This window comes from Photinus pyralis, unplaced genomic scaffold (assembly GCF_008802855.1).
Source record: "Photinus pyralis isolate 1611_PpyrPB1 unplaced genomic scaffold, Ppyr1.3 Ppyr1.4_LG6, whole genome shotgun sequence".
Lineage (NCBI taxonomy): Eukaryota > Metazoa > Arthropoda > Insecta > Coleoptera > Lampyridae > Photinus > Photinus pyralis.
In genome coordinates, this window is record NW_022170663.1 from 41,263,329 (window position 1) to 41,291,099 (window position 27,771).

At 42.5% G+C, this 27,771-nt stretch overlaps 1 protein-coding gene across 1 annotated transcript; it reads right to left on the reverse strand.

Moving 5' to 3' along the window:
- Positions 1 to 289: 289 nt before the first annotated feature.
- LOC116174773 (titin) lies at positions 290 to 21,652 on the reverse strand (the record flags this gene model as incomplete). Its single annotated transcript, XM_031492760.1, is given in 16 exon segments — positions 290 to 1,718; positions 1,773 to 2,112; positions 2,790 to 3,148; positions 3,203 to 3,434; positions 3,483 to 5,178; positions 5,224 to 5,415; positions 5,465 to 8,223; positions 8,275 to 9,471; positions 9,525 to 9,926; positions 9,990 to 10,391; positions 10,446 to 10,589; positions 10,640 to 12,496; positions 12,584 to 13,948; positions 14,001 to 14,230; positions 14,282 to 15,932; positions 21,276 to 21,652. Coding segments are annotated over 16 exon segments (14,385 nt in total), but the record flags the coding sequence as incomplete, so codon positions are not given.
- Between the last annotated feature and the right edge of the window lie 6,119 nt (positions 21,653 to 27,771).

Genomic DNA, 27,771 nt, shown 5'->3' on the forward strand with positions numbered 1-27,771 from the left:
TTGTTTCCGCTTCTTTTGGAGGGAAGCCAATCGCAGTTTTAATTACGACCGTGAGTTTACATGCACAGCTGATGACGGATTAAACAGACACGATTTCTATAATTATAAATTATGTCCCAGCAGTTATGTTCTGTACACTTCCTGTGGTATAACGACCCAGACTATTATAAAGACTTTTCCCGGAGTTTGATCCAAAAATTTGGCGTTTTGAAAGTTGCCTATCGCCTTTGTTTCAAAGGAATTAAATCAATAAGGCCTAAGTTAGTACATAAAAAAAGTGCCTAATTACCTGAAAGTCTGGAGATTCGGGTATAAGGAAGCCTTCTCGTAACCACTGAATGGTCGGTTTTGGTTTTCCAGAAACGGTCGTCTTAAACTGCGCGGGCGATCCTTCAGGTACGATGGCATCTTTGAGTGGCGTCAGTGAGGGTAGAACGTCTTGGCTATCAGGGGCGAGCACGCGAAGGTTGGCTTGCAAGGTGACAGTTCCAGCCGGATTGGTCGCGACACATTTATATACACCCTCATCTTCAGGGAACGCTTCGGAGATCTTCAACGTGTACTGTTCGCCATCTTTGAACATTTGGAAGTACTTGGACGGCTTAATTATCTTCTCCCCCTTCTGCCATTTGATTTGGGGTGCGGGTTTGGCGCTAATTTTGCACTTGAAATCGACCGACTGGCCTTCGCGAATGGTTTGGTCTTTCAAGGGCTCGATGACCGAAGGCGACTTTTCGGCGCCGGGAGTGGTGGGTTTGGAGGGTTTGGCTGGGGTCGAGGGTGCTTGAACTGTACACTCGGCCTCGCACCTCGCCTCGCCTGCGCTGTTAATCGCAACGCACTCGTACTTTCCGGAATCTTCGGGCACAACCTCGATGATTAAAAGGGTGTGGATTCCGTCTTCCTCCAGGATTTTATTACGGATGTCTGCGGCGATTCGTTTCCCGTTCTTTAGCCAGTAGACGTCTAGGGGCTTAGTGCCGTTGATCCGCGCGTCGAACCTGACTAGCTGGCCCGAGTTAGCCTTGGCACTTTGTACCGTCGTGACGAAACTGGGCGGGATTTTGCCTCCCCTAGCTTGCGCTCGGCGTTCCTCCACGACAAGGTTTGCGCTACATTTGGCCGTACCGCCTCGGTTTTCGGCGATAACGCTAAACACGGCGGAGTCTTCCATAAACGCTTGTCGGATCACCAGGATTGACTTGGTGCTGAACGTGTAGATCTTGAAATCGGGTGAGCTCTTGATCGGGAAATCTTCACGGAACCATTTGACTGTTGGGAGCGGGTCGCCGTCGAATTCGACTTCGAAGCGCGCTTGGTCGTTTTCGAAAGCACGACATGGTTGTATCTTCTTGGTGAAAACAGGAGGCGTGGACGGCAAGACTTGCCCTTGAACCACGCGGTCGTGCGCCTTCGCTTTGTGTTCAACATCGGTGGTTTCCGTTGCGGTAATATGTCGGGTAATCTCCTTGTCGCCCTTGGTTTCCTTTTGGGTTTGCTTTTGTTTAGTTACGTGTGTCTCCCTTCCGTGCACCGTAGACTCGGTCGGCTCCGGAGGGTAGGCGCCCTTTTTGGAGTCTATCTCCATAACATCGGTACGGTGCAAAAACTCTTTGCCTTTTTCCGTTTTGCGCAGTTGGACTTGTTGCGCATGCGGTACTGTTCCCTTCGGTAAGGTTGGAATGGGTGCCTGATCATGTTCCTCCGGCTGGTACTCCCTAAAATCGCAAGAAATTAACAGCTGAACTACAAACGGTGCGCTTTTGACTTACAAATTCTCTTGGTATCTCTGCGCCATGCCTTTGGCCATGGAACCTTGCATGACTTTTTCGCCGGGAATGGCGAACTGATGCGTGGATTCGCGGAGCTTCACCTCCTTGGTAACCTGATCGTTCTCCACACCTTGCAATTTGCTGTAGTAATCTTCGCCTTTCTTCTGTCGCACGCTTTGCTGCCACTCGGTTTCTGGCTCCTTGAACACCTTCGGCTGTATGTGAACGGTGTGCTGCCGACCTGATTCCTGGAAAGCCGCGTTTCTTTCGTCGAATATGCGCTCCAGCTCAGTATCTGAGCGATCTCTTTGAGGTTCGCCAGAGTCAATATCGTACCAAGCTATAGTTGAACAAATGAAAGTTAGTGATCGGCTTTTTGTTACAAACGGAACACTACGAGCACAAGTATTACATCTGCACTTCATGCAAAACATCAACGTTTTGACAAGGATATACGGAATACCTACTTGAAATCGCATACCTCAAAATGGTCCTCCAATGCGTGAAGCATGAAACAAGACAGGCCGATCTATGGCGTCCAAGCATCTTGGAGAGGATGAGGGGTGGGAGTATAATAAGTAGTGATCGAATAGTTCTGTGTTAATTGAGTTAGCCTGCTTGTACATGATTATTTCGTACTAAGGTACGAGTATGTGCATGGTTTGCTGTTGATAGTGAGAGTGCGAGGCATCTGGTATGTACTTGTGCTGACTGTTGTAGTGTACCACCTTTGATTAAACTGGGCCAACACTTTTTCCAAGTTTAATCAATGGTATGGCAAAACTTTCATAAGATATAATAGTAAATGAGGGGATTTTGCAGTTCATCCAGTAAGCTGATGATCTATTCTGAACGCCCAACTACGTTCGTGAGGCGCCAGAAAAGACATTTTCCAAGTGCAAGTGTTAGATGAGTTCCTTCAAATTTTGTTGCACCTCCCCCCTTTCGCTATTACCATATGCATGTTTAATAAGCAACGAGTTGCTTACTAAACCCCTATGTTTAAAAGAAACTCACGTCTTGGTGCATTCTTCAACACGTTCCTCCAGTCATCGTGCCTTGGAACGACCTTCAATTCCGTCGTGGCGATTGCTTCGCCCACGGAGCTTCGGGCGATAACTTCAACTTTTCCAGTATCGTACTGGCGAGTTTTTGGTATATCCATATGGTACATTCCGTCGTAAGTGAGCTTGTACCGCGATCCATTCACCACGGTATTTCCGTTGATCAACCACATGACTCGTGGGCGAGGATGGCCGGTCACGCGACAGCAAAATCTGGCCCATCCACCTTCCTCCACGCTGCACTCCTCCGGCTTGCTCACGAACACAGGAGCGGTTTTGGGCTTGCTTTCCTCCTGCACATCCTCGGGTACCCTGCAAACCACCTCAAATCACACCCGTCTATCTCTCACTCCAGCCTACACTTACACTTGCCACGCGGCTTCCAGCTCTCGAATTCTTTCAATACTCTTCATTCCCTTCGGCAGTTGCGACTCGTAAATAATACCCGGTTTACCAGCTGTTCGAATAATGGCCCGAGTCTCGTCCATACCGTACAGATTGGTAGCTCGGCAGAGGTACTCGCCGCTATCCTCCGGGTAAACCCAACCGAAGTTCATGGCGACGTAGCCAAAGTCGTAAATCGGCGTAAAACGGTTTTCTGAAACGAAAACTAAGCACGCACAAATCGTATAAATGAAAAACTTACTGTGTGGGAGAGGTTTTCCATTCAGGAACCACTCCACCTTCATATTGGGATCGCCTACAGGCGCGAGTTGGCACTCGAACTTGGTCATCTCCATTTCGACGAGCTCGGTTTGATCTTTAATTTGAGTCACAAATCTTGGAGGTTGCTTTTTGTCGGCGTCAAAGAGGTCTTGTTCGGTCAAGTGAATTTCGGAAGTGTACTTTTTAATGGCGGCCTCCATTTGCATGAGGGTTTCTGATCTCTTCATGCCTTTTGGTACCTGGTTTTGCAAAATGATGTTAGGTAGCTGCTTGCATGAGATATTGGCACGGGTGAAGTCCTCGCCGTAGTCGTTAACCGCTCGACAGACGTACTCCCCGGAATCTTCAGCGTAGACGTACAAGATGTCCAAGGAAACGAAACCCATATCGTAGATGTTCCTGTAACGATGACCCATCGGCAGAGGTTTACCGTTTCGGTACCATTCAATTCGTAACTTGGGGTCCTCTTTGGGTTCCACGCGGCATTCGAAATGTACGGATTCCGCCTCGTCGACCGTTGAAGATTCGATTTGAGTGATAAACTTGGGAGGTCCCATTGGAACGTCTTCCTTGATGGGCGCAGACGTTGGTCCGCCCTTTTCCAGCTCTTTCAACTTCTCAGCACTCATGCCTGAAGGCAACTGGGATTCGGTATCGATGCTTTGTTTGGTTGTGCAGGTCACAGTAGCCTTAGTTGTGCAAGAGCCCCATTTGTTGGTCGCCCTGCAAATGTACTCTCCAGCATCACGCGAATAGGAATAGTCCATATCAAGAGCGATGAATCCGAAATCATTGATTTGGTGAACACGCGAACCTGTGGCGAAAGGTCTTCCATTGTGGAACCAATCGATTCTCATTGTGGGATCGTTAGCCGGTTCCACGCGGCAGTCGAAGTGGATCGGGCCACCCTCAGGTACGTTTAAGTTGTCTTTAACCTCCACGATAAATCTGGGAGGATGGGGTGTTTCATCTTCGGAAACTATTTCATCTTTTTTGTGCAATATTTCTTCAAGTTTTTGAATACTTTCCGTGCCTGTACGGAAGTTGGTGGGTAACTGTGGTTCGAGCACAATACCTTGGCGACCACGTACTTGCAGCTTGCACGAAACTGTCGCCTCACCGTGCCGATTCGTCGCCTTGCAAGTGTATAAACCCGAATCACGTTGGTAAATTCCGGCGATTTCAAGAATAACGAACCCGAAATCGTTAATTGTCTTTATTCTCGACCCAGCCCAAAGCGCCTTGCCATTATGGAACCACTCCACTCTCATGCTGGGATCGTTCACCGGAATCAACCGGCACTCAAAGTGGGCGAGGTTGTTTTCAGATAGCGTCAAGTCAGATGGGGTGGTAATGAATTCCGGTGGTTTTCCGGAGTCCTCTTCGGGTGACGAAGGAGTTGGCGCAACCCCTAACCCTTCAAGTTCAGCAATACGATCAATCGTACCTTCCATTCCCTTAGGCAGCTGAGATTCCAATATAATGCTTCTCTTTCCTTGCACCTTCATCGTGGACGAAGTGACCGCCTCACCATAATCGTTGGTCGCCCGACACGAATACTCACCGGAATCTTCGGGGTAGACGGGCGAAATTTCTAATATCACAAAACCGAAATCGTGGAAGGTGCGGAATCTGGAACCGGTCCTCAGAGGTTTTCCGTTCCAGAACCACTCAACCTATAACGATACAATTAGACGCACCGCGGCGAGAAGAAAACTCACCTTAAGTTTGGGATCGTCAGTTGGTGTTAGTCTCGCCTCAAAGTGAGCGTTTTCTCCTTCTCGAAGGCTGTCAATGTTAGATAACGGAACAGTGAACACTGGAGCTTTGCCTTTCTCCTCGACCACTGCTTCTTCTTTGCGAATGTGTGAATCTTCTAGAGATTGGATTTTCTCCAAACCTCCTTCCATGCCCTGCAAAATCACTGTAAATCTGCGCTAACTACACGATCATTATAATTACCCGCGGTAGTTGCGAGTCCAGGATTAAATTAACCTTCGAGACGCACGTCATTGTTGCCTTAGTAGAATCTTCTCCGTGCTTATTGTAAGCTCTGCATTCGTATGTTCCAGAGTTTTCTTCGTAGCAATACAGAATATCTAAGATTACTATGCCAAAATCGTGGAAGGTACGATATCTGTGACCGTGAGGCAATTTCTTGCCATTGTAGTACCACTCAACCACCAAGTCGGGATCGGTGACTGGCGTGAGGCGAGCTTCGAAGTGTGCGCTTTGGCCTTCGACCAGGCGCTTAATGTCCGCAATTTGCGTGATAAACTTAGGCGGTTCCGTTACCGGCGTGGAAGGTGCCTGCTGTTGTTGTCCTTGTAAACTCTCGAGTTCTCGTATTTTAGCAAGGGAGTCGGGCTGCAAGCTCTCCGTAAACACACCACTTCGTCCATGCGCCGAGATAGATGCGCGAGTAAAGTCTTCACCAAACTTATTGCTAGCCCTGCAGACGTATTCACCGGAATCGTGATTTTGAATGTAGGAAATGTCCATGACGACAAAGCCAAAGTCGGAAACGGTCTTGATTCGCGACGACTGAAGAATGGCTTGACCATTGTGGAACCATTCGATCTTCAAGTTGGGATCATTTGTTGGAACGACGGTGCACTCAAAGTGCGCCGATTGCCCATCTTTAAGTCCGACAATATCTTTGATGTGCGTGGTGAATTTGGGTTTCTGCCCGCTGTACCTGTCGACGCATTGCAAGGTAACACTTTGTTCCGCGGTTCCCCACTTGTTAACCGCGCGACACGTGAAGGTACCCGAATCTTCAATCTTGGTACCGAGCACCTCCAAGACCACCATACCGAACGCGTGTACTGTTCTCAGCCTGTGACTGGCAGCGATCGTCTTTCCATTGTAGAACCACTCAACGACCATGGTCTGATCGCCGATTGGTGTAAGTCCCGCTTCGAAATGAGCAATTTCCCCTTCACTAAGATTGACGAGGTTCGTAAACTCGGAGGTGAACACAGGGGCGTGTCCCTCCTCCGACTCAATTCGTGGGGCCTCGCCTCGTTTCAACGAATCTTCGAGGTCCTGTATCTTTTCAAGACCCTCCTTTCCTTTGGGATGTTGTGTGCGTTCAATCAGATTGGACTTGGTGCTGCAGTAGATGGTCGTAGATGTAAATGCTTCACCGGCCTTGTTTGAGGCTTTACACGTGTAAATGCCTTGATCTCTTTCGTAGATGTCGGTGAGATCCAGCGTGACGAATCCGAAATCGTTTGATAATTTAAATCGAGAACCATGATCGAGCGACTTGCCGTTGACGAACCACTCGATTTTCAAATTCGGGTCGTCTTTTGGTATGACTGTGGCCTCGAGATGAAGCGCTTGCCCTTCAATTAACTTAAATTCGGGATTAAGAGGTATGGTCCAGATTGGTTTGGGGTATTGGCTATCAGGACCTGAAGCTTGGCGCTGGTAGCGGTTAGCTAGTTCGTCTTCTACCTCCTGAACTTTCTCGAAGCCTACCTTGCCTTGAGGATGTTGCGTGTCGCGATAAATGCTTTGTTTGCCCGTGCAACGTAGTGAGCCTGAGGTACTGGCAGAGCCTTTACTATTAGTCGCTTTGCATGTGTAAATTCCTGAATCTTCCTCGTAAGTGTGGGTGATGTCAAGGGAAACGAACCCAAAGTCGTATGTGGATTTATATCGGGAACCGCTAGGTAATGGCTTGCCGTTAACGAACCATTCAATTTTCATTGTAGGGTCCTTGGATGGTTCCACTTGGCATTCGAAGTGGGCACTGTCACCTTCAACGCACTCCACATTGTTAAGATGGGATATGAAAACTGGTTCTTCGTAAGTCGGTTCCGGATGAGTAGGGCGTTCATCTTGAGGTCTTTCCAAGGCTTCCAACTTGGGGATTGCATCAGGATGCAAAGAATGTCCTAGAAGCCAGTGTTTATCTTGCACCTTGAGAGTGCAAGTGGACACAGCCTCTCCCATTAGATTGGTGGCCTTGCACGTGTATATGGCGGAGTCATCGCCACGCAACCCATTGATCGACATGGTCACGTGTCCAAAATCGAAGGTGCTCTTTAGGCGAGTACCGGTTGTAAGCGAGATACCATTCTTGTACCACTCCACGCGCAAATTGGGATCGGCTCTGGGTTCCACCTGAGCCTCCAAATACACGTGCTGACCTTCAACGAGCTGGTCATAACTGAGCAAATGCGTGGTGAATACAGGGGCTTGTTGGGGCGCCGAATCGACAAACTTCTCAGGCACCTTATTCATCTCAGCTTCCTTCAGCTGAATTTTCTCCCAAGCGTCAGGCTGTAGGGCCTCGCGCATGATGTGCGATCTCGATTTGACCTTCATCGAAATCGACGACACAGCCTCGCCTGCTTTGTTAATTGCCTTGCAAGTGTAGACGCCCGAATCTTCTGGTACCGTTGACATTATATCGAGAGTTACAAAACCGAAATCGTGAGTAACTCGGAAACGGGAACCGAGCTTCAGCTCCACCCCGTTAACGTACCATTCGAATTTCAAACTCGAATCGCCTACTGGCACAACGCGAGCTTCAAAGTGGGCGTGCTGGCCTTCCCAAAGCTCTGTTGGACCAGTCAGGAGCTGCGTGAAGACTGGTTTTTCAAATACGCGGTCGGGTTCTTCTGCTCTGGGAGCGAGTGGCTGTTCCAACTGTTGGATTCGCTTCATACTCTCTGCGTGTTGGGTTTCCAACTGTATGCTTGCTTTGGCTGAAATGATAGGCTATAGATACGAAACGCAAACCTACCAATGAGACTCACTTTTGATTTTCATAGACGCCGTGGTCACGGCCTCGCCCAGTGCATTAGAGGCCCTGCACATGTAAACACCCTGGTCTTCGTCGCGCACGTGAGTGATGTCAAGAGAGACGAAACCGAAATCGTGCACTTTGGTGATGCGAGAACTGTCTTCTATCGGCTTCTCATTGCGGAACCATTCCACTTTCAAAGTGGGGTCACCTACTGGGATCAACCTGCATTCAAAGTGAGCCGTTTGGCTTTCCAAGATATTGTCGATATTCTGCAACGGTTGTGTGAAGACCGGCCTTTGGCGAGTTTGCGGCTCTTCAATCTCTGGCCGTTTGTAGGGGACGTGCTCTTCTAACTGGCGAATCTTTTCCAATCCCTCCGGCCTTTGCGAGTCCATAATTATATTGCCTTGGGCTGTCACTTTTAGAGAAATGCTCGATTTGCATTCGCCCAGGTTGTTGATGGCTTTCACGGAGTATTGCCCGGCGTCTTCGGGAACGCAATGCGTTATATCGAGTGCAATGTAACCGAAATCGAAGGTGATGTGGAATCTGGACGCTGAGGGCAGCGGCTTGTCATTGTGATAAAATTCAATTCTTAAGTTAGGGTCGTGAATTGGCTCCACTTGGGCTTCAAAGTGGGCGGTTTGGCCCTCGAAAACGTGGGTGGTGCCTCTCAGTTCTGTTACTAGCCTTGGCGGTGTTGGCTCCGGTTCCTCAATTTCGAGACGCGTTGGACGACCTTGCGCTTCGAGTTCGTGGATTTTCTGCAGACCTTCGGGATGATGAGTGTCTAAAATGATACTTCGGTGGCCCAAGACTTTAATTGTGCAGGTGTTAACGGCCTCTCCCACCAAGTTTGTGGCTTTACACATGTAGGTACCACTATCTTCGGGGTATGTGTACAAGATATCAAGCGCGACGTATCCGAAATCATGAGTTGTTCTAAACCTGTGGCCGGTTTTTAGCTTAACTCCGTTCACGAACCATTCGATTTTCAAGTTGGCGTCATTGATGGGTTCGACGCGACATTCGAGATGGGCATGCTCTCCCTCTTTGAGGTTTTCAAGACTAGTAAGAGGCGTGAGGAAAACGGGGCGTTGTGGAGCTGCTTCGATCTCCTGCCGTTGAGGGCGCTCATAGTTTTCAAGTTCGCGAATCTTCTTCAAGCGCTGCTCGTCCAAGGTTTCAAGATGTAAGCCGGACTTTCCTGCACAACAAACACATTAATCTCCCCACCAATGGACACGCAAGAATACATACCAACAACATTCACAGAAGCTGTTGTCACAGCTTCACCTACAGCATTTCTGGCTTTGCACATGTAAGTACCAGAATCCTCAGCATACGCGTACAAGATATCCAAAGCAACAAAACCGAAGTCGTAGGTGGTTTTGAATCGGTGACCCGTTTGGATAGGTCGTCCATTGCAGAACCATTCCACCTTCATGGTCGGGTCGTTTACTGGGGTAAGCGTTGCTTCTAAATGGGCACTGAGTCCTTCCGCTAAATGTTCTATGTTCTTGAGACTCCTGCCAAACTGTGGTTTTTCCATGACCAAGCTATCTTCAACTGCAGTCTTCTTGTAACGGGAGTCATCCTCCAGGTACTGAATCTTTTGTAGGGCACCTTCGTGCTGGGTGTCCCGCACGATACTTGCTTTCGCTACAAACAAAAAGTGATGTCGTCAATCATACAAGAATACAAAAAGCTTACAAATTGACTTACTTTTGACTTGTGTAACTATGGACGATTGGGCTTGACCAATTCGATTGGTGGCCCGGCAAGTGTATTCGCCGGCATCTTCTCCGTAAACGGTAAGGACGTCTAGACTGGCGAACCCAAAGTCGTAAGCTGTACGGAACCGGTGACCGGTGGTAAGAGGTTTGCCGTTGTGGAACCACTCCACTTTGAGCGAAGAGTCTGGGTAGGGCTCGATGCGGCACTCGTAATGAGCACTTTGCCCTTCGACCAACTGTGTCGGTCCATTCAGTTGGGTTGTGAAACTTGGCGCTTGGGTGACGAGCACCTCTTCCTCTTCGCGCCTTTGGTATTTCGTCGAGTCTTCAAGCTGGCGCAGTTTCTGTAGAGCCGCCTCGTGCTGGGTCTCAAGCTGCAGTGACGATTTTGCTAAAATCAAAATCTGAATCAGGCGACATTTCGGGCCAATATTGTCTTACTTACATTGCACGGCAAGGGTTGCGGATGTTACAGCCTCGCCTAGTTCGTTAACAGCACGACAGGTGTAGGTTCCAGAGTCCTCCGGGTTGACGTACTTCATATTTAAGGCCACGTAACCGAAATCGTGCATCGTGGTCATGCGGTTTGCTTAAAAAAAAGGCGCTGTATTAAAGAGCAAAGCTTCGGAGGTGACTTACAAGCTTGAATAGGCACGCCGTTACGTAGCCACTCCACTTTCAGCCTGGAGTCGCCCACGGGAATAAGGCGTGCCTCAAAGTGAGCGGCTTGGTTCTCTGCAACGCGTAAATCCTTGATCGGCATAGTAAATACGGGAGCCTGAGACACGTACTCCTCTTGCGCAGTCTGTTTATGGTACCGGGAGTGGTCTTCCAGTTGCTGAATCTGCTCCATGGCGTTTTCGTTGACGGTCTCCAAATAAATGGATTTCTTCGAATGGACCACGCATACGCTTGATGTGACCGCCTCCCCAATCGCGTTGGTGGCTCTACAAGTGTATGTGCCCGAATCTTCAGGGTAAGTATACAAGATGTCGAGCGCCACAAAACCGAAGTTATTAGTCTCGGTAAACCTGGAACCCGATTTCAGAGGTTTGTTATTGTGGAACCATTCAACTTTCATCGTCGAATCCGAAACGGGAATCAGGCGGCACTCCATGTGAGCCCGTTGCCCTTCTCTTATCTCGATATTTTTGAGTGACGTCGTGAAGATTGGAGCTTGAGTGGTCACTTCATCCACAACCTCGGCGCGGTGGTAACGCGCACGGTCTTCCAAGTGGTGAATCTTCTCCAAACCTTGTTCGTGAACGGTCTCAGTAATGATCTGTCGCGAGCTGCTGCAGCTTAACGAGCATTGAACTTCGTCGACACCTACAAGGTTGACGGCGCGGCAGGTGTACGTGCCGGAATCTTCGGCGATTAGGTCAATCACATCCAGGGCGACGTAGCCGAAATCGTGTATTGGTCTAAATCGGTGTCCAATGGTGATTGGGCGCCCGTTCTTGTACCATTCCACCTTTAGATTGGAATCGGTAACCGGTTCCAGCTTGCATTCGAAATGGGCGTGTTGACCTTCGCGCATGTTTTCCATACTCTTGGGCTTCGTCACAAATCTTGGTTTTACACTGATGACCTCGTCGACGTGCTCGGAACGTTTGTATCTGGACGCATCCTCCAAGTACTGAATCTTCTCCAAGCCACCCGGGTGTTGAGTTTCCAAAAGAAGATCTTTTTTGGCCAACACTTTTACGGAGCACGAAGTAATGGCTTCTCCCAGTTGGTTCCTGGCTTGACATGTATACACCCCGGAGTCCTCGGGGTACACACTCAAAAGGTCTAAGGCTACATAATCAAAGTCGTAAGCCGGTCTGAAGCGATGTCCAGTCTTAATTGGGCGGCCGTTGACAAACCAAGCCACTTTCATTGTGGAATCGCCGACTGGTTGCAGGCGACATTCCATGTGCACGTTGGTACCTTCGATTGTTTCAATATTGTGCAAGGGTCGCGTGAATTGAGGCGCCTGCATGACTGTGACATCCTCAGCGGTATGTCTGTGGTGCCGAGCGGAATCCTCAAGCATTTGTATTTGCTCCAGTGACTGTTCGTGTTGACTGTCCGTGACGATGTCCGATCGGCTTATGACTCGTACACAAGCCGATGTGTGGGCCGATCCCAGTTGGTTAGTGGCACGCACTGTGTATTCTCCTGAGTCTAAGGCGGTCGCGTGGATTATATCCAAGGCGACGAAGCCGAAGTCGTAGTACGTTCGGAATCGAGAACCGACTGTTATCGGTTTTCCGTTGCAGAACCAATCGACTCGCATTGTGGGATCGCCCATTGGTTCCAATCGGCACTCCAAGTGAATATTTCGGCCCTCGGAGAGTGGCTGTGGATCAGATAGTGGCACGACAAAGATCGGTTTTGATTTACACAATTCTTCAATTTGATATTCGGGTTCTACATGTGGAGGCCTCTCCATGCGTTGCGTTTTTTCGTACGCGGTCCTGTGCATGCTTCTTGTGTCAATGCTGGCGCGTGCTGTAATTAAAAGGGGTAGAGTTAAACAATTTGTTAAATTTGACGACCCACATGGTAGAAGCTGAAGACGAGAAAGTGGATACTTACTTTCCACCACCATGCTGGCGGAGAGTTGAGCTTCACCCAGCGCGTTTCTAGCGACAACAGTATAGGTGCCGCTGTCCTCGCCTCTCACGCTGAGAATATCCAAGGCGACATAGCCAAAGTCATGGTAGGTTTGTATGCGATTGGCACTCTCGATTAACTTTCCATTGAAGTACCAATCCAACTTCATGGTCGAGTCGTTTTGCGGTTCAACTCGCGCTTCGAAATGAGCGCGTTGTCCCTCGACGATTTTGTTCGTCCCTTTCAGCGGCCCCAAAAACCTAGGCTTTTGCGTGACCGTAACCTCCTCGTCCATTTTGCGAGTGTACCGTGTCGAGTCCTCCAAGTGCTGTATCTTTTGCAATCCGCCGGGATGTTGGGAATCGACGATTATATCCTTCTTGCTGACAACGCTAAGTTGCGCGGTGGTAGCCGCTTCGCCTAAAGCGTTGTAGGCGCGGCAGGTGTAGTTGCCGACATCGTGAATGGTGACGGCCTTGATCGTCAAGGCGACGTAACCAAAGTTGAAAAATGTCGTCATTCTCGAGCTCGCCTCTACCGGTCGTCCATCCTTTAACCATTCAACTTTCAACGTGCTGTCACCGGTGGGTTCCAGCCGCGCTTCAAAGTGTGCGAAACCGCCCTCGCGTATTCCGTGCTGGTCTTTGATCGGCGTTTTAAACTCGGGCGGTTGGGAACTCTCGGGAGTTTCCTGAACGTACTTGTGGTGCTGTTGCTGCTGGTACGCTTCCAGCTCGCCCACCTTCTCAATGTACCTTTGTTGTTCTGGTATTCCCAAGTCGCTTGTGACCGTTGAGCGCACGATCACTTGCAAGTTTGCATTACTGATAGCCTCTCCCATACGATTCACTGCCCTCACCGTGTAAGTTCCGGCATCTTCGGCACGTAGGTGCATTATATTTAGGGAAACGTAACCGAAGTTGAATATGGTCGAAATTCTGGAACTGGCCGTGATCGGTCTTCCATCCTTGTACCACTCCACTTTCATCGTCGGGTCGCTCACTGGTGTTAATTGCGCTTCGAAGTGCGCGTTTCGTCCTTCCTGGAGAGCGCCCTGATCTTGGAGTGGACGGATGAAGTGCGGTTTCTGCGATGAAGTCTCTTCGAGGCTATCGGTCCTTTGGTACTTTGAGTAGTCTTCGAGTTGTTGAATGTACTGTAGGCTGTCGGGGTGCTGACTCGTACGTTCGATTGAAGCGCGCGCGGTCACGCCCAGTGTGGCACGTGATTCCGTGGAACCTGTAGCGCTGGTTACACGGCAGACGTATTCGCCACTATCACGCATAGTAATACTGAGCAAGTCAAGCGCTATAAATCCAAAGCGGAAAATTGTTGTCGCGCGGGAGCCTAAAATCATACAATGCAATTTCGCGCCCTACTAACTGGTCGTAATACTCACTTGCTTCCAATGATTTTCCGTTGACAAACCACTCCACGCGCATCGTAGGATCACCTACAGGTTCGATTCTTGCTTCGAAGTGAACCTTTCCACCTTCCAGTTGCATTACGTCGCGCAAGGGAATGATAAATTGCGGAGGTGGATATACCCGGTCCTCTTCCGCCCTGGGATAGTAAGGTTGAGCGGGCTCGATGTGTTTGAGGTAGATCACCTCAGGACCAGGTTCGGGTCTACACAGAAAACAGTGAGCGAAATTCGTTTCAAAGTGCGCGTATACTTACTCAGGTTCAATAACTTTAGTCGGTCGGGGAAGATGTAGACGCCAAGGTTCCGACATAGGTCCTTGGGGTACTTCGACGAACAGACGTGCTCGTGTTGCAGTGGACCCGGCGACATTCTGAGCGGTGCACTGATACCATGCAGCATCCGACGCCTTGGCTCGCGAAATGTCCAATGTCGAGGATCCACTGTTGTCCGTCGTGATTCGTATTTCGTGACTTGGAGTTAATGGCACACCATCCTTCTGCCAAGTGATTCGTGGGGCAGGAGTTCCTACAGCTCTAGCGTGCAGAACTACCGGTTCCCCTTCTTTTACGCTAGTCGTGGTAAATCGTTCTACAAATTTCGGAGCAACGACCTGCTCCTTTTCAATAACATTCAGATTGCACTGGAAAGAGGTCTCTCCAGACTTGTTTGTGGCAACGCAAGTTACTATTCCGGAATCGTTACGCCCAACACTCGTAATCATAAGTGCGTGGTTACCAGACTCGTTTACGAGTATTTTGTGATTGTGATCATCAGTTACCTTGCGCCCGTTGATTAACCAAGTAACCTCAGGATAGGGACGCCCTGTAACTCTGCAGTCGAAACGTGTCATTTTACCTTCTGTAATATCCCGATCACCGCACACTCGTACAAAGTTAGGTGCAAGAGTCTTGGCCGTCTCCGACGGCTCCTCAATTTGGTGCACTGGGAATGTCGCATCGTGCACTAAACCTTCTTGGGTGGTTACTGGTTCGATAGCCAAATACGCCGAGGATACAATGCACCCTTGGGGATTCTCGGCTAATAGCGTGTAATGCCCGGAGTCTTCCGATTGGGCTTGTTTCACCCGAAGTGTTGCTTGATTGTTGGAGTAACTGGATTCGTATTTATTGGACTGCGTGATTCTTTGGCCGTTTCGGAACCAAGTCAAGCGCGGTCTGGGATTTGCGGCAACTTTTGCACTGAACACTGCATCGGATCCCTCCAACAACTTTGAGTTGCGAGGCTTTTGAGTTATTTGTGGCGGAGCTGGTGGACCTAACGATCTTTCCACCGTGGTCGATACGTGCACGTCGGTTTCACTTGCGTGTCTTCTAGTGATGGATTCTCGAAATGACACCTCGCGCAGAAGACGATATTCAAATGTATCTATTTTAAATTCCTGCTCCGTGCCGTTGGTGTAGAAAGAAGATTCTTGGTGCTTTTGGTATGTGGTACCGTGCGCAGTGCTGGTGGTCTTATGTTCGGAAGTTTTGAAGGTTTGTGTTTTCTGGGTACCTTGCTGAGCCATCGGGAAACCTTCGGGTTGAATATAGACGGAGCAAACCGCCTCTCCGTATTGGTTTCTTGCGGAACACGTGTATTCTCCTTCATCTCCGGGCCCGATTTGATAAATGGCCAAAGTGATGTCGCCAGTTTGATCGTTGTAGGAGATGCGATATTTGGATGAATCTCTCATTTGGGCTCCTTTGCGGGTCCACACGACTGTCGGTTGGGGTTTTCCAGTAACGCGACCGTCAAAGGTGGCATTACCACCTTGGGCGAATCTTGCGTTTTGGAAAACCTTTTCAAACATCGGTGGCGCTGCATTTGGACCAAATCCAATTTGTTGCAAACCAGCTTGATCTATCATGTGTTGCCCGGATACCTGCATGTGTCCTTCTTGAACTGTAAAAAAATAAAAAAATTAACATAACGCGCAAATTGAAGGTTAGTATATAGACATATCAACGCAAATCTCAAGTTTTGTTCGCGTTGTGTCTGGAATTGTTAAGGAACTTCATTATGCAACCCTTTGATTTTTAAGATAAATACAAAAAACCAATTGGCCGAATTGGTTTATTTAAAAAAATGATCTTTTGAAACATTTGTGCAACGCCAAATCCAAAATTTATATTTCAGTTTAAAAATATGCACCGGCTCAGCAGGTGATTTCCATTTCCCTTAAGTTTCTGAGTTTAGAACACCCATAATGTTGATGGCGAAGTGTGAAAAAATCATACAACGATGATGGAGAACCTTTTTTGATACATACAAAAAATTCATGTATGGAAATTCCATATGTATCGAAGCTATATTGAAAAGAGATTTTTTGAAATTCGTGATTCATTAAAATTAAAGTTTATAAAATTTTTTAAAATTTGTATTGGAATACACAAAAAATTGAAAAAAAACAAAATCTAACTTAAAATCATATTATGTGAATCGGACAAAAAAAAGAAACAATGGAAGCAACCTTTTTGATAATACTTTCTTTATTTTTGAAGTTATTTAATTAAATATCCGTTAAATAGTCAACAAATGGGTCGTTGACATTCCCGGAACAGATTTAGGCAAAGAGGCATTCGTAAACACAGGATCAAGAAAGACATTTCCAACTTTCAAAATATTGCTTGCTAACTTAAAAAATAAAATTAATCCAAAAGTAAAAAAGTCAACACAAAAAACTTAAATACATAAAGATGATTTAGTGAAACAAATTTTTTTAAATTTATAAGGTGAATTAAAATCTCATTTTAATGAGTTTATCAAAAATAGCTTCAAAGAAAAGCATTGGGATAATTGTCTTTGGCAAATATACCACAGACCTATGCAAAGCGATTAAAATAAATCAAAAAACTCCAATCAATGCTTTTAAGATTGCTTGAGTATTTTCAAAAACTAAAATTTAACTTAAAAATATAAATTAACAAGATATTTAACAAAAGTATTTTGAAAAAAATGTACCAAGTTTTTTCAAGATTTACATTCAAAAAACTCAGTATTTTACATATTTTTGGCTGGGCCATTTTTTAAAATAATTTATTTATTTATTTTTGGCCTTATTTTAAGGATAGCTCGAACTTAAATCCTTGACTACTAACTGAAAAAAAAAAAGTTTTAAAATAAGACAAAGGGATAGATGGCACTTTTTTGCGCATTGAATTTTTTTTATCTCCATTAAAAAATCTCAAGAATACTGTAAAAAAATTTAAATGAAAAATTACATATTTAGAATTAAAAGTTGCTTGATAGTTTTATTTAAAATCATTGGAGATTAAGTTCATAATCAATCCTAAAACTGATTCAAAAAAGCGCATAACACTTTCAAAACTCAACTGATTTAAGGGACCGCATACTGAAGAAATTTTCCCAAATTAACTTCAGTTGAAGCTCTTTTAAAGTGTAACCTTGATATTTTAACAAAATGTTTACGAATTGGTATTGAAATATAAAACTCATCCTAAAGAAACGCGTGATACATTTTAGTAACTAATTCAAGCAAACCAATTTTAAAGCTATAGGCATATTTGTTTGTATTTACACTAAAAAGAATTTAAATAGGTAGCGAACGGGGTACTGAATTTTTTGAACAGAAAATTTAAAAAACCAGTCGTTTGATTATTAAAAAAATATATATAATTTAAAATCAAATCTTAACAACGAATTGAAACAAACAAATTTTAAATAAAGATATGGGCCAAGTTTTTTGAAAACAAAGTTTCGGTATCTGCATAACAAAATTTTTTTTAATCATCTTTGGGCGAATTTATAAATTGTTAATGAAAGGGATTTTGAGATTTTTGGAACCGACCTAAAAAAGTGCGATTTGGGAAAATAAATTTAAAAATCAAACTTACATTGCCCAAAAGACTACTTTTTGATTTTTGAATTTAAAATCAAACGACTATTTAAATAAAATTTATGAGAAGTGTTACCGAGTTTTTGGGAAATAGAGATCTATACAAAGACATTTTTTTAATAAATTAAAAAAGAACGGATCAATTTTAAATTTTTTAAAAAATTAAACCATTACACATTTAGAACTATTTTTTTAAAAATTCCAAAAAATTGAAAAATCGAAGAATGGTTTATTCTGCTGATTTTTACAAAACAAGACCTGGTATACAGTCATAATCATAATAATGAATATAACAAAATTCCTAAAAGCGTAAAAGCATAGTTTTTTTTGAATTAATTCAATTGGTCCATGGTCTTTTTCGAAACTACTAAAAATGAGTTATTCCTATCTTTAATTTTTGCCTCATAACAAATAGGAGGATGAAATTTGCCTAGATTTTAGGTATGCTCTTTTTGTTTTGTTTTGCAAAAATGTTTTCAAAATTCTTATACCACGAAGATGAAAAAAAAGTTGGACGAAATTTCGTATCTGATGCCTTCTCGATATAATACAAAAGCGTGTCTCCACCAAATTTCTTGATATTATACAGGGTGTTGCAATGGTACGTCGGTCTTTACTAGCTCATACCTGGTAAAAAAAATAAAAAAACACCTTTTGTGCAAATGTCAACTGTAGATGGTTGCGCATCTACAGAAATTACATGTCCCATTTTTACGGTGTCAATAAATAACTGATTTAAAAAAAAATATAACACCCTGTATATTTTTACTTGTTTCCTGTTAAATTTTTGGTTTTTTGTTAACGTTGCCATCTTATTCATGATCAAATGTATTTCTTAACTTCAGAATCAAGGTAGTGAGGCTTACTTATGATTGCAAAGTTGACAAAAAACCAAAAACTTAACAGGAAACGAGTAAAAATATACAGGGTGTTCTATTTTTTAAAAATCAGTTATATATTGACACTTATTGACAATAGATTTGCAAGGAGAGGTTACTAAATGACATGGAAATGAGTACAAATATAGTGTTCTATTAAAAAAAAGTTTATTGACACCGTAAAAATGGGACCCCCTGTACATTCCAAAATAATTTCTGTAGATACGCAATCATAGATAGTTGACGTTTTCACTAAATGTTTTTTATCAGGTACGAGCTAAGAAAGACCGATGCACTGTTGCAGGCCCTGTATATGACCCGACTAAGAAACTGAAAAAAAACCGCAATTATTCTGTTTACAATCTTTGGTGCAGACATAAACAAAGTAATTAAAAAAAACAGAAGATCAATATTTTTTGTTCAGTTTTCAAAAGGACACTAAACTGAATCAACATTGGTTGTAGAAAGTGACTAAAACAACTATTTTTTCTAAATAAACCGGATCGTTTGGAACCTACCCCTCCAAAAAATCTCAAACTTTGCTTTTCATCTTTAATTTTTACCATAACATATAGGATGATGAAGGGAAGGTTTTTGGAAATGCTCTTTTCGTTTTTGTAAAAATATTTTCTAAAAAAACAATACATTTTGGACCTGTAATCTAATTATTAAAATGTTTCTTTTGGTGCTTTTCTATCCAATTTCTTTGACAAGAGGCACTTAAAAAATACCTTTTCAGGTCAAACGATTAAAAAAAATTCAATTCAAAATTTACAAAAAATTGGCATAAGTTGAACTGTGCTAAAAATTGAAAAAAAATGCACATTTTTTAGATAATAAACACGAATTGAACTGAATAATTACCAAGTTTGCACTACAAAAATTAAAATTAATTAAAACGCCGCTTTTGTTTCAGTTGCTAATTAAAATTATGAAAAACATTTTAGAAAATTGGAATTGGCGCCAATTCAAAACGTTCAAAATGTTAAATATTTCAAGTATGTATTTAAAAAACAGGATTTTTTAAAAAGTAGGTAATTACTAATTAGCTATTTCACCTTGATATCAAGTAAGAGGAAAATTTGGATTCAAAAATTATTTTGATGCTCCCAAATGCAAGAGAAATGCAGGGGTGAAACAGGGTTGTCATTTGAAGGGGCAGGAGAGGGCCCTCGCCCCCGCTAAGGTATTAAAAAAATCATCAAAATACGCACGTATGGAAAGTATTCGCTTACATTACTACATAAAAAATGATGGTTATGACTCATCAAGGCAAATTTAATGTAGATGGCTTTTCAAAAGGTCTTTTAAATGTGAATTTTTCAAATTGAAAAAAGGGCGCAAATGCTGTACCGAAAATAGGCGTCAGAACTTTAGGAGCAATATTTGGTAATAGGTATACAGCTTTCCAACCACCAATTTCTAGTGTTTTTATGGACTTCAATGACATCACAGGTATAGGACTAAAAGTTTGAGTTTTTGTCTTTCATAAGTGACAAAAATTGAAAACAAATTATAATTGATAAACATACAACAAAACCTCCTGAAGTTTTAAAAAAAGAATCATTCGACAGTAATTTTTGGATAGTGAAAAAATCGAGGGAAAAATTTATCTATTGAAAGTTCGGCAATCAGTGGCCAAATGATACAGATGAAAAATATTAAAAATGTGTTGTTGATTGTTTCGGGAAATTATTTTTAACCGGTGACTTCAAATTTCTGCTGGCTTGGCTAATTCCTCAAATTAAAAATACGAAAAGATTTTGATAAAAATCGCCTTCTGTTCCAAAATCCGTTCATGTCACGCAATTACATTTTGTCACTAAGTACAGAACCCCAAAATAACGGGAGAATGTAGGTAGATATTCGGCATACTTTCCTCGACGGTATGGGGGTTCGACGCGTTCTATTTTCGTTCTTGGATCGTGTTACCGCCGGCCATTTTTGGAGCAGCTATCTTTATCTCACCAATAAAATCTGAATTTCAGATGTGACATGCGGCGCGCGATTGTGGATGAGATTGTGATTAATTTTTGTAAAGCTTCCCGTCGTAATTAATGCGCAATAAATAGTTGGGTTGATGCTTTTCTTTTTGGTTAATTGACAAGTTGCAAAATTTATTGGGATACTTTTGGCACGTGATGGTCAACAGGGTTTTAATTACTTTCCATTTGGACCATGGTCGAAAAAAATGCTAATGAACCGGGAATTTAATTTAATTTATAAATACGATATTGTTAACTGGATACATTTTTTTGGCACTCAAATTGAAGAGAGTTTTGGTTTATTTTAGAGGATGACTGCCAAAACGACTAATGTAATTTGGGGGCGAAAGAGGTCGGCGGTTAGAATTTTTGAGGAAGACAAGGCAAAAATGAGTAATTCTTAAATTTAGCGGAAGGGAGCGTTTTGGCAATTAGTTTAGTAGTCATCTTCTATTTATATTAAACACTGCAATAAGAAAACTTTACCATACAAGGAAAGTAGGGCAGTTTTTTGGAGATGGCTAACCTGTTTGATGGGTGGTGAACTGTCGAGTCTCCGTACGGCTCATTCTTTGCTGTTGAGTTTGACTTTGCTGAATCTGACTTTGCTGAGTCATTTGCTGACTCTGCTGTTGCTGTTGCTGTCGATGATGCATGTTAACCACAAAAATCTCACAAAAACAAAGCGAAAATTATAATGAGAAAAGCACAATCACTACACAAACACGAAAGAAAATTGTTCGTATAAATTAATTAAAAGTTCCTCTCTATCACTATTCGATTGCTTCCACGACTTCATTTAGCAGAAGTCAAGTTATCATCCCCGATTTGGTATTATCACCAAGACGTCGGTCGTTTGCGAATTGCGAGCGTAGAATGTTTTAAAAATCTCCCGCATCGGGACCTGCAGCACCTCGTTGGAGGGGCCTTCAGGACGAACGAACGTCGGCGTATCTATTTAAAGATCCATGCTATACGATACAGCTGCCGATTATTATGCTTCGACACCGTCCGACTTATTTACATTGTATAGAAATTATCCCATTACACATTATCGAATTTACGAAAATTTCTCGAATTTCGCGTTCGAATGCGAGCGAAACGAAAAATCGGCGTTGCAACGCCGCTGTTGCGGACGGAGTTTGTGCGCAGCAACGACTTAAAATTTGGCACGAAATATGAACACAATAAATAATTTGGAATGGGATGTGAACAATGTCTGCAATTTTTAAGATGATCTTTCCAGTTCAAAAATCATTCCACTCTATTTTTACACGCCAGATTTGTTTTACCTGCGCGAAATTGTTAAGGAAAGGCGTGAAAGAAGCGCCAACCACATGACAGTATTTGACAACATCTATTTTGATACACAACAAAAAAATTAGATAAACAAGCGGATATGCTTGCTAAATGATCTGGCGAATGATGTGCGACCTACGAGTTCGTGTGAGCTCTACGTGTCATGAATGAATCAGGGGCTTATAGAAATTGTTGCAGTCTGCCCTACTCTTAAATTTCCCAGATTTGTGAAAGTTAAAAACATGTTTTAAAACAACATGATATATAGAGTGTTCAAAAAAAATGGGACGATAGAGGCGACAAAAGCAAATATTTACTTTATTCAAATAAGCCGAATGTTTTGTTTGGAAACTACCCCTAAAAAGCAGTTTATATTAATTTTTTCTCGAGACTGATGGCACGTCTTTGGATAGGATATAGAGTGTGCGTCAGATCCCAGATTACGAAAAAAAATTCCTACCGTAAACTGGGATGAGAAAAACTCGAATTTCGACGAAATTTCGTTATTTCTTAGTCTGGTATCATGAACATGCTGTATCTGCAATTAGGTTTTTCATTTCGGGAAGATTTGCAACGACTGATTTGGAATTATCACTCGCAAAATGAACACTTTACTTTGGCTGACTTACTAAGGGACGCGCGGGAAAATTTTGATTTTGATAAGGGGAAAACTACTTTATATGACATTCTAAAATCCATAGGTTATAAATACAAACATAAATGGACGTAAAATTCTCTGTGAACAGAAACATCCAAAATTACATTTTTGAGGAAATTCTTGCAATACCAAAATTCATGTGAAAATATAACATTCGTATATCTGGGCGAAACTTGGATCCATTGTCCGAAAATGGGTACACGATTCTGAAATTAAAAGTAATCCGTCTAAAATTAAATCAGAAGGGGAGCGTTTTACTGTTTTGCATGCGGCGTCTTGTTTTGGATTTTTGGAAGGGTGTAATTTATTACAAACGTCAAATAGTAACGATAAGGATTATCACAAAACTATGAACGGGGAGATTTTTCAAAATTGGGTGGTTAATCAATTACTTCCTGCTCTGAACAAAATTCAAGGTAAATGTGTGGTGATCTTGGACAATGCACCGTATCATTCGGTGCAGTTGGAAAAATTACCCTCACGTAATTGGAAAAAGGATCAGATGCAGGATTAAACACAATGTCAAAATTGAGGGCAAAATTACCAAAAATTATCTTTGTGGAGTTTAATTGAACCTTTTAGGAAAGACAATAACAAACGTTACGTGACTGACGAATTTTTTAAAGAGAATGGGCACGAAGTTTGTAGATTGCCTCCGTACCATTGCCAGTACAATCCTATTGAAATGGCATGGGGGTCTGTAAAACTTACTACAACAAGCGTATAAATTCTCAGCTTTCATCCAAGGATAAGGTTAAAAATTTATGGCTTGAAGCTCTTTCAAATTGTACTTCTGACATATGGCAAAATGTTTGTAATCATTGTGAAAAACTAATTTCGGAAGATGTCCATGAACCTAGCAGAGCAAGGTCAGCAGAACACAATCAAACATATTGCATAATTAGGTGCTAATTAAGTGCCCTATTCCCGAATTAAATGCTTATTTTTTTAAAAAATTATGTTTTTCCAGGTTCATATGAACTCCGCAGAACACTACCTCAAAAAACCAAGAAAATGAAAAGTGAACTAACTATAATTAGGTGCTAATTAGGTGCTAATTAAGTGCCCTATCCCCGAATTAGATGCTCCTTTCTTTTAAAAAATTATTACATGTTCTGCCAGGTTCATATGAACTCAGCAGAGCACTACCTTAAAAACCCAAGAAAATGAAAAGTGAACTAACTAATAATTAGGTTTTATCTTAATTGTCAAGTATCATATAGCATCCTACGTCCCTTGCCCGTGCTACGCTTGCACTTTTCATAATTCAACGCACAATATAGCAATTTTGTTTTCGAAGTACGCCTTTGTAAAATTTGTACGAACAATTTTTGTAACTTTTTGCGTTTAAAGCAATTAATTAGCACCAAATCAAGAACACTTAAAGACGTATTTGTTTTAGTAAACACAGTGCCTGTCTGCTTAAATCATGTAAATAGTAAAAGTAAAAATAAAAAAAAGGAAGAGCACAGAATTTGAAAACAGGTCACTTAATTAGCAGCTAATCAGCACCTAATTATTAGTTAGTTCACTTTTAATTTTCTTGGGTTTTTAAGGTAAAATGCTGAGTTCATATGAACCTGGCAAAACATGTAATAATTTAAAAAAAGAGGAGCATTTAATTCGGGAATAGGGCACTTAATTAGCACCTAATTACCCAATATGTCTGATTGTGTTCTACTGACCTTGCTCTGCTAGGTTCATGGACATGTGTTAAATAAATGGGAAATATTTCGTTTGAAAACATCCACCTTTCATTATTTCAATGGAGGAATCTGAGTTAGAATCAGGTATTGATAATGATTCAGTTACTTCCAATTAAACAATGGTCGTGGAATAGAGGGGTTTTGGCATCAAAATTTTTGTTTATGACATGGCAAATGAATGGGAACACCAAACTCTTCAAAGTTCCAGAATTTAAGGAAAGATTCAAGGATTTTATCCAGAAAGAACTAGAGGTCACCACATAACAAGCTGGGACATGGAAAGGAATCACAATCCTCACCACGAACTCAGCAGGGGAAACACCAGTTAACACCCTGAAGAAGAAACAGTAAGCTACCCGCTGGAAATAAGATTAACAGAAATGTACTAAATCATCAAACAGCACAGACGGAAAACAAAAGACCCAAGGAAGAACATTCCAATGGCACCGTGGAAGCAAGAACTACACTCAAGCACAGTTAGGTATCAATGCGGTTGTTGAGGGCATCTCGGGTATGATGGTACTGACTTATTGAGCAGTGGTTATCTTCTGAGAATCTACACCACACATCTCCCAAAGCTGATCCAGCCTCACACTAAAGCTGCTCGAAGTTTAGACCAGCATATCGGCATCTAAATCTGGCAACTAGGTTTTGCACATTGACAGGAAATTATCATTTTGTATATATTTTGTTATTAAAGTTTGCTTTTAAAAAAATGTGAAAAGACTTTCTTAAACCTACAAATAAATATCCAACTTCGCTGAATTGGGTACGCATTTTTGTGGAATCAAAAATTTTTCGTACCAAAGAACCGAAACCGAGCCGCCCGAGTGGAAGCCAGCTTTGTGGAATAGGCACATTAAATCGTGACTCAACTAAGTTTATTTTTAGAGGTAGGGGCACTTAAGAGACGCATGCCCAATATCGAAAGCAGTTACTCTCTGTAAGTGCCTGTGGTAAAAGGTGCTCCTTATGTCTCGTATAGTGATCGAAATGCCGCATATCCGATATTGGTTTACTGTGTATGCATGCATGTAGTTCAGGCAAGATACTTGCTATATATATTGTTATGCGGATAGCACCTACGGTAATGTTAGGTCACTCTGTACGTGTTTAATTTCAATTATTATGAACTTTAAATGTGATCGCCAATTTGAGATTGAACACAATCTCGATCATATCATTTCAATGTGCAGTCCTTGTTGATTTTATTTAGAATTTATTTATATTTAATGATGTGTTAGTTAATTTGTTTATTATGTTGTTCAGATAGACTTGCGTGTAATGTTTTGTAAAATTTTATCTCATCGTATCCCGGTCATTGCGATAAGAGTGTTATCGCCGCGTAACAGTAATTAAGTTAGTTAAGCAGAACTTTTTTTCTCCGACGTAAATACAGGTGTTAGTTATTCGACGACGCAGTAGTTTTGGTAAGAGGGAGAAGATGGTTTTGTAAAGTTGTAAAGAACGAGAAATTGTTGTAAATAGAAAAGACGAAAATCGTTGCCTTTTGGTGGACGCTGTTTCGTTGCAATTTGACGTATTTCAGCGTCTATTGCTAGACATTTCGTCTTGCCAGTTGTCAAGTTCTGTAAAAGAAATTTAGTTGAGTGCTCTAAGAGATTTTTAGGTGACGCTAATAAGTTCCCCCGGTACGATCATGAAATTAATAAAAATTGCTAGAGGTCACCTTGTGTCGACTTCAACCGTTATTTTTTTTGTTATCTGCGATATTTTCAATTCACTACATGCGAAATTAGATCACTCACTAGTAGGCGGGGGACACTTTGTAACCCGAAGGCCCAATCTTCAAATAAGTATAACTTTTGTTTGAAAAGCTATTTTTAGAAACTGTTCGACAATTTTGTTCCTTAACTCAAGTATGTACAGAACAAATTTCGTGACATTCTCTCCATTTTCGTTGTCCGGCCAAGAATTACAGTGGAACTTTTTTTTCGAATTTTCAAAAACTAATTCCAGATCGCCATTTTCATGTTCAGAAACCCCAGATACCAAATTTCGTCGAAATCAGAATCTTTTTCGCACCCCCAAGTAGGGGTGCGCCCTTTCGTGGTAGGAATTTTGGAACAATTTTTTCAAAATCGGATAGGGCATACCCGAAAACCTATCAAAGACGTGTCACAATCTTTGTAACTCTTATGGTTGCTCAGAAAAAAATGAAAGAAGAAATCCAAATTTCACCACTTCTTTGGGGGTGGCTCCCACACGAACACGTTGGACCCTCGGTTTATTTGGAAAAAGTGCTCTATCACCCAATTTTTTTTACATGCGGTCATGTAACACCCTGTATAGGTCAAGCAAAAAAGGTAAGTTGTATACCACGAGTTAATAACCTAAGGAGCAACTACCAGTCAACGAGCGAGTAAGAAAAGTCATCATTCGCGTAATCAACGTGGAGGTATCTTTTCAATCCCATACATTGTGAAACATCACAATGGGAAGCGTACTAAAAGAAAATTAAAAGAAAAATATTCTGACAGTTGAAACTCAGATATACTTCCAGAAACAGCTGTAGTAGTTTAGAAAGGAAGGGTGCCAAAATAATCGGTCATCAAAGAATTTCCTGAAGAGGAAAAAAAGTTCTAATTTTAAACATAAACAGATGGAAACGGTGCGATTAAAAATATAGTTAATTAGCGTTTTTGTCTTCAAATAACCTCTACGTTAATTTCCCAAAATATTTCCCATTCCTCCTGGGACACCCTGTATACGATAATGAAGCAATGAAGCATCGTAATTCAGCGTTAGTGCAGTATTGTGGCACGGAGTTGCCCGTTGATAACCACGTTGCAGAATATCTCGAAATCGCTGAGAATCCTACGGATACGGCCGATACGGGCTAAGTAAAGAAGCAAGTCAAAAAAATTAAGAAGATAATTATGCTAGTAAGGGAAAAATTACAGGAAATTGAAATAGTATCCGTGCACGATGGCGGCGAAATTAGGAAACGACCATTAAGGAGATCGAACTACCACAGGATGATGAGAAGAAGGTGTTGGTCGAAAAAACACTAGAAGTGGTCGAAATTAGTGAAATCGGCATTAAGGATGGAAAGGTGTAACGGCTTAGTTACATTTACAAGGGTCGAAAATCTCACTTGCATAAAATAAAATTGAACCTCTCGGTACTGGCAAAAAGTTTTAATATGACAATTAATTTTATTTGCCCCAAGGCTAGCTCAGTACTACAAATTATTTTAAACCCCTTACCTTGTGGGAGTTCGGCCCTTTATCTCCTCTAAAACCTTAAATTTAAAATCTACTGCCCTGGTTAGCTTGAATTCAAATGAAGACGCATGTGAACTTATTTGCTTGAATATTAATCAAAATAAAGGGTCG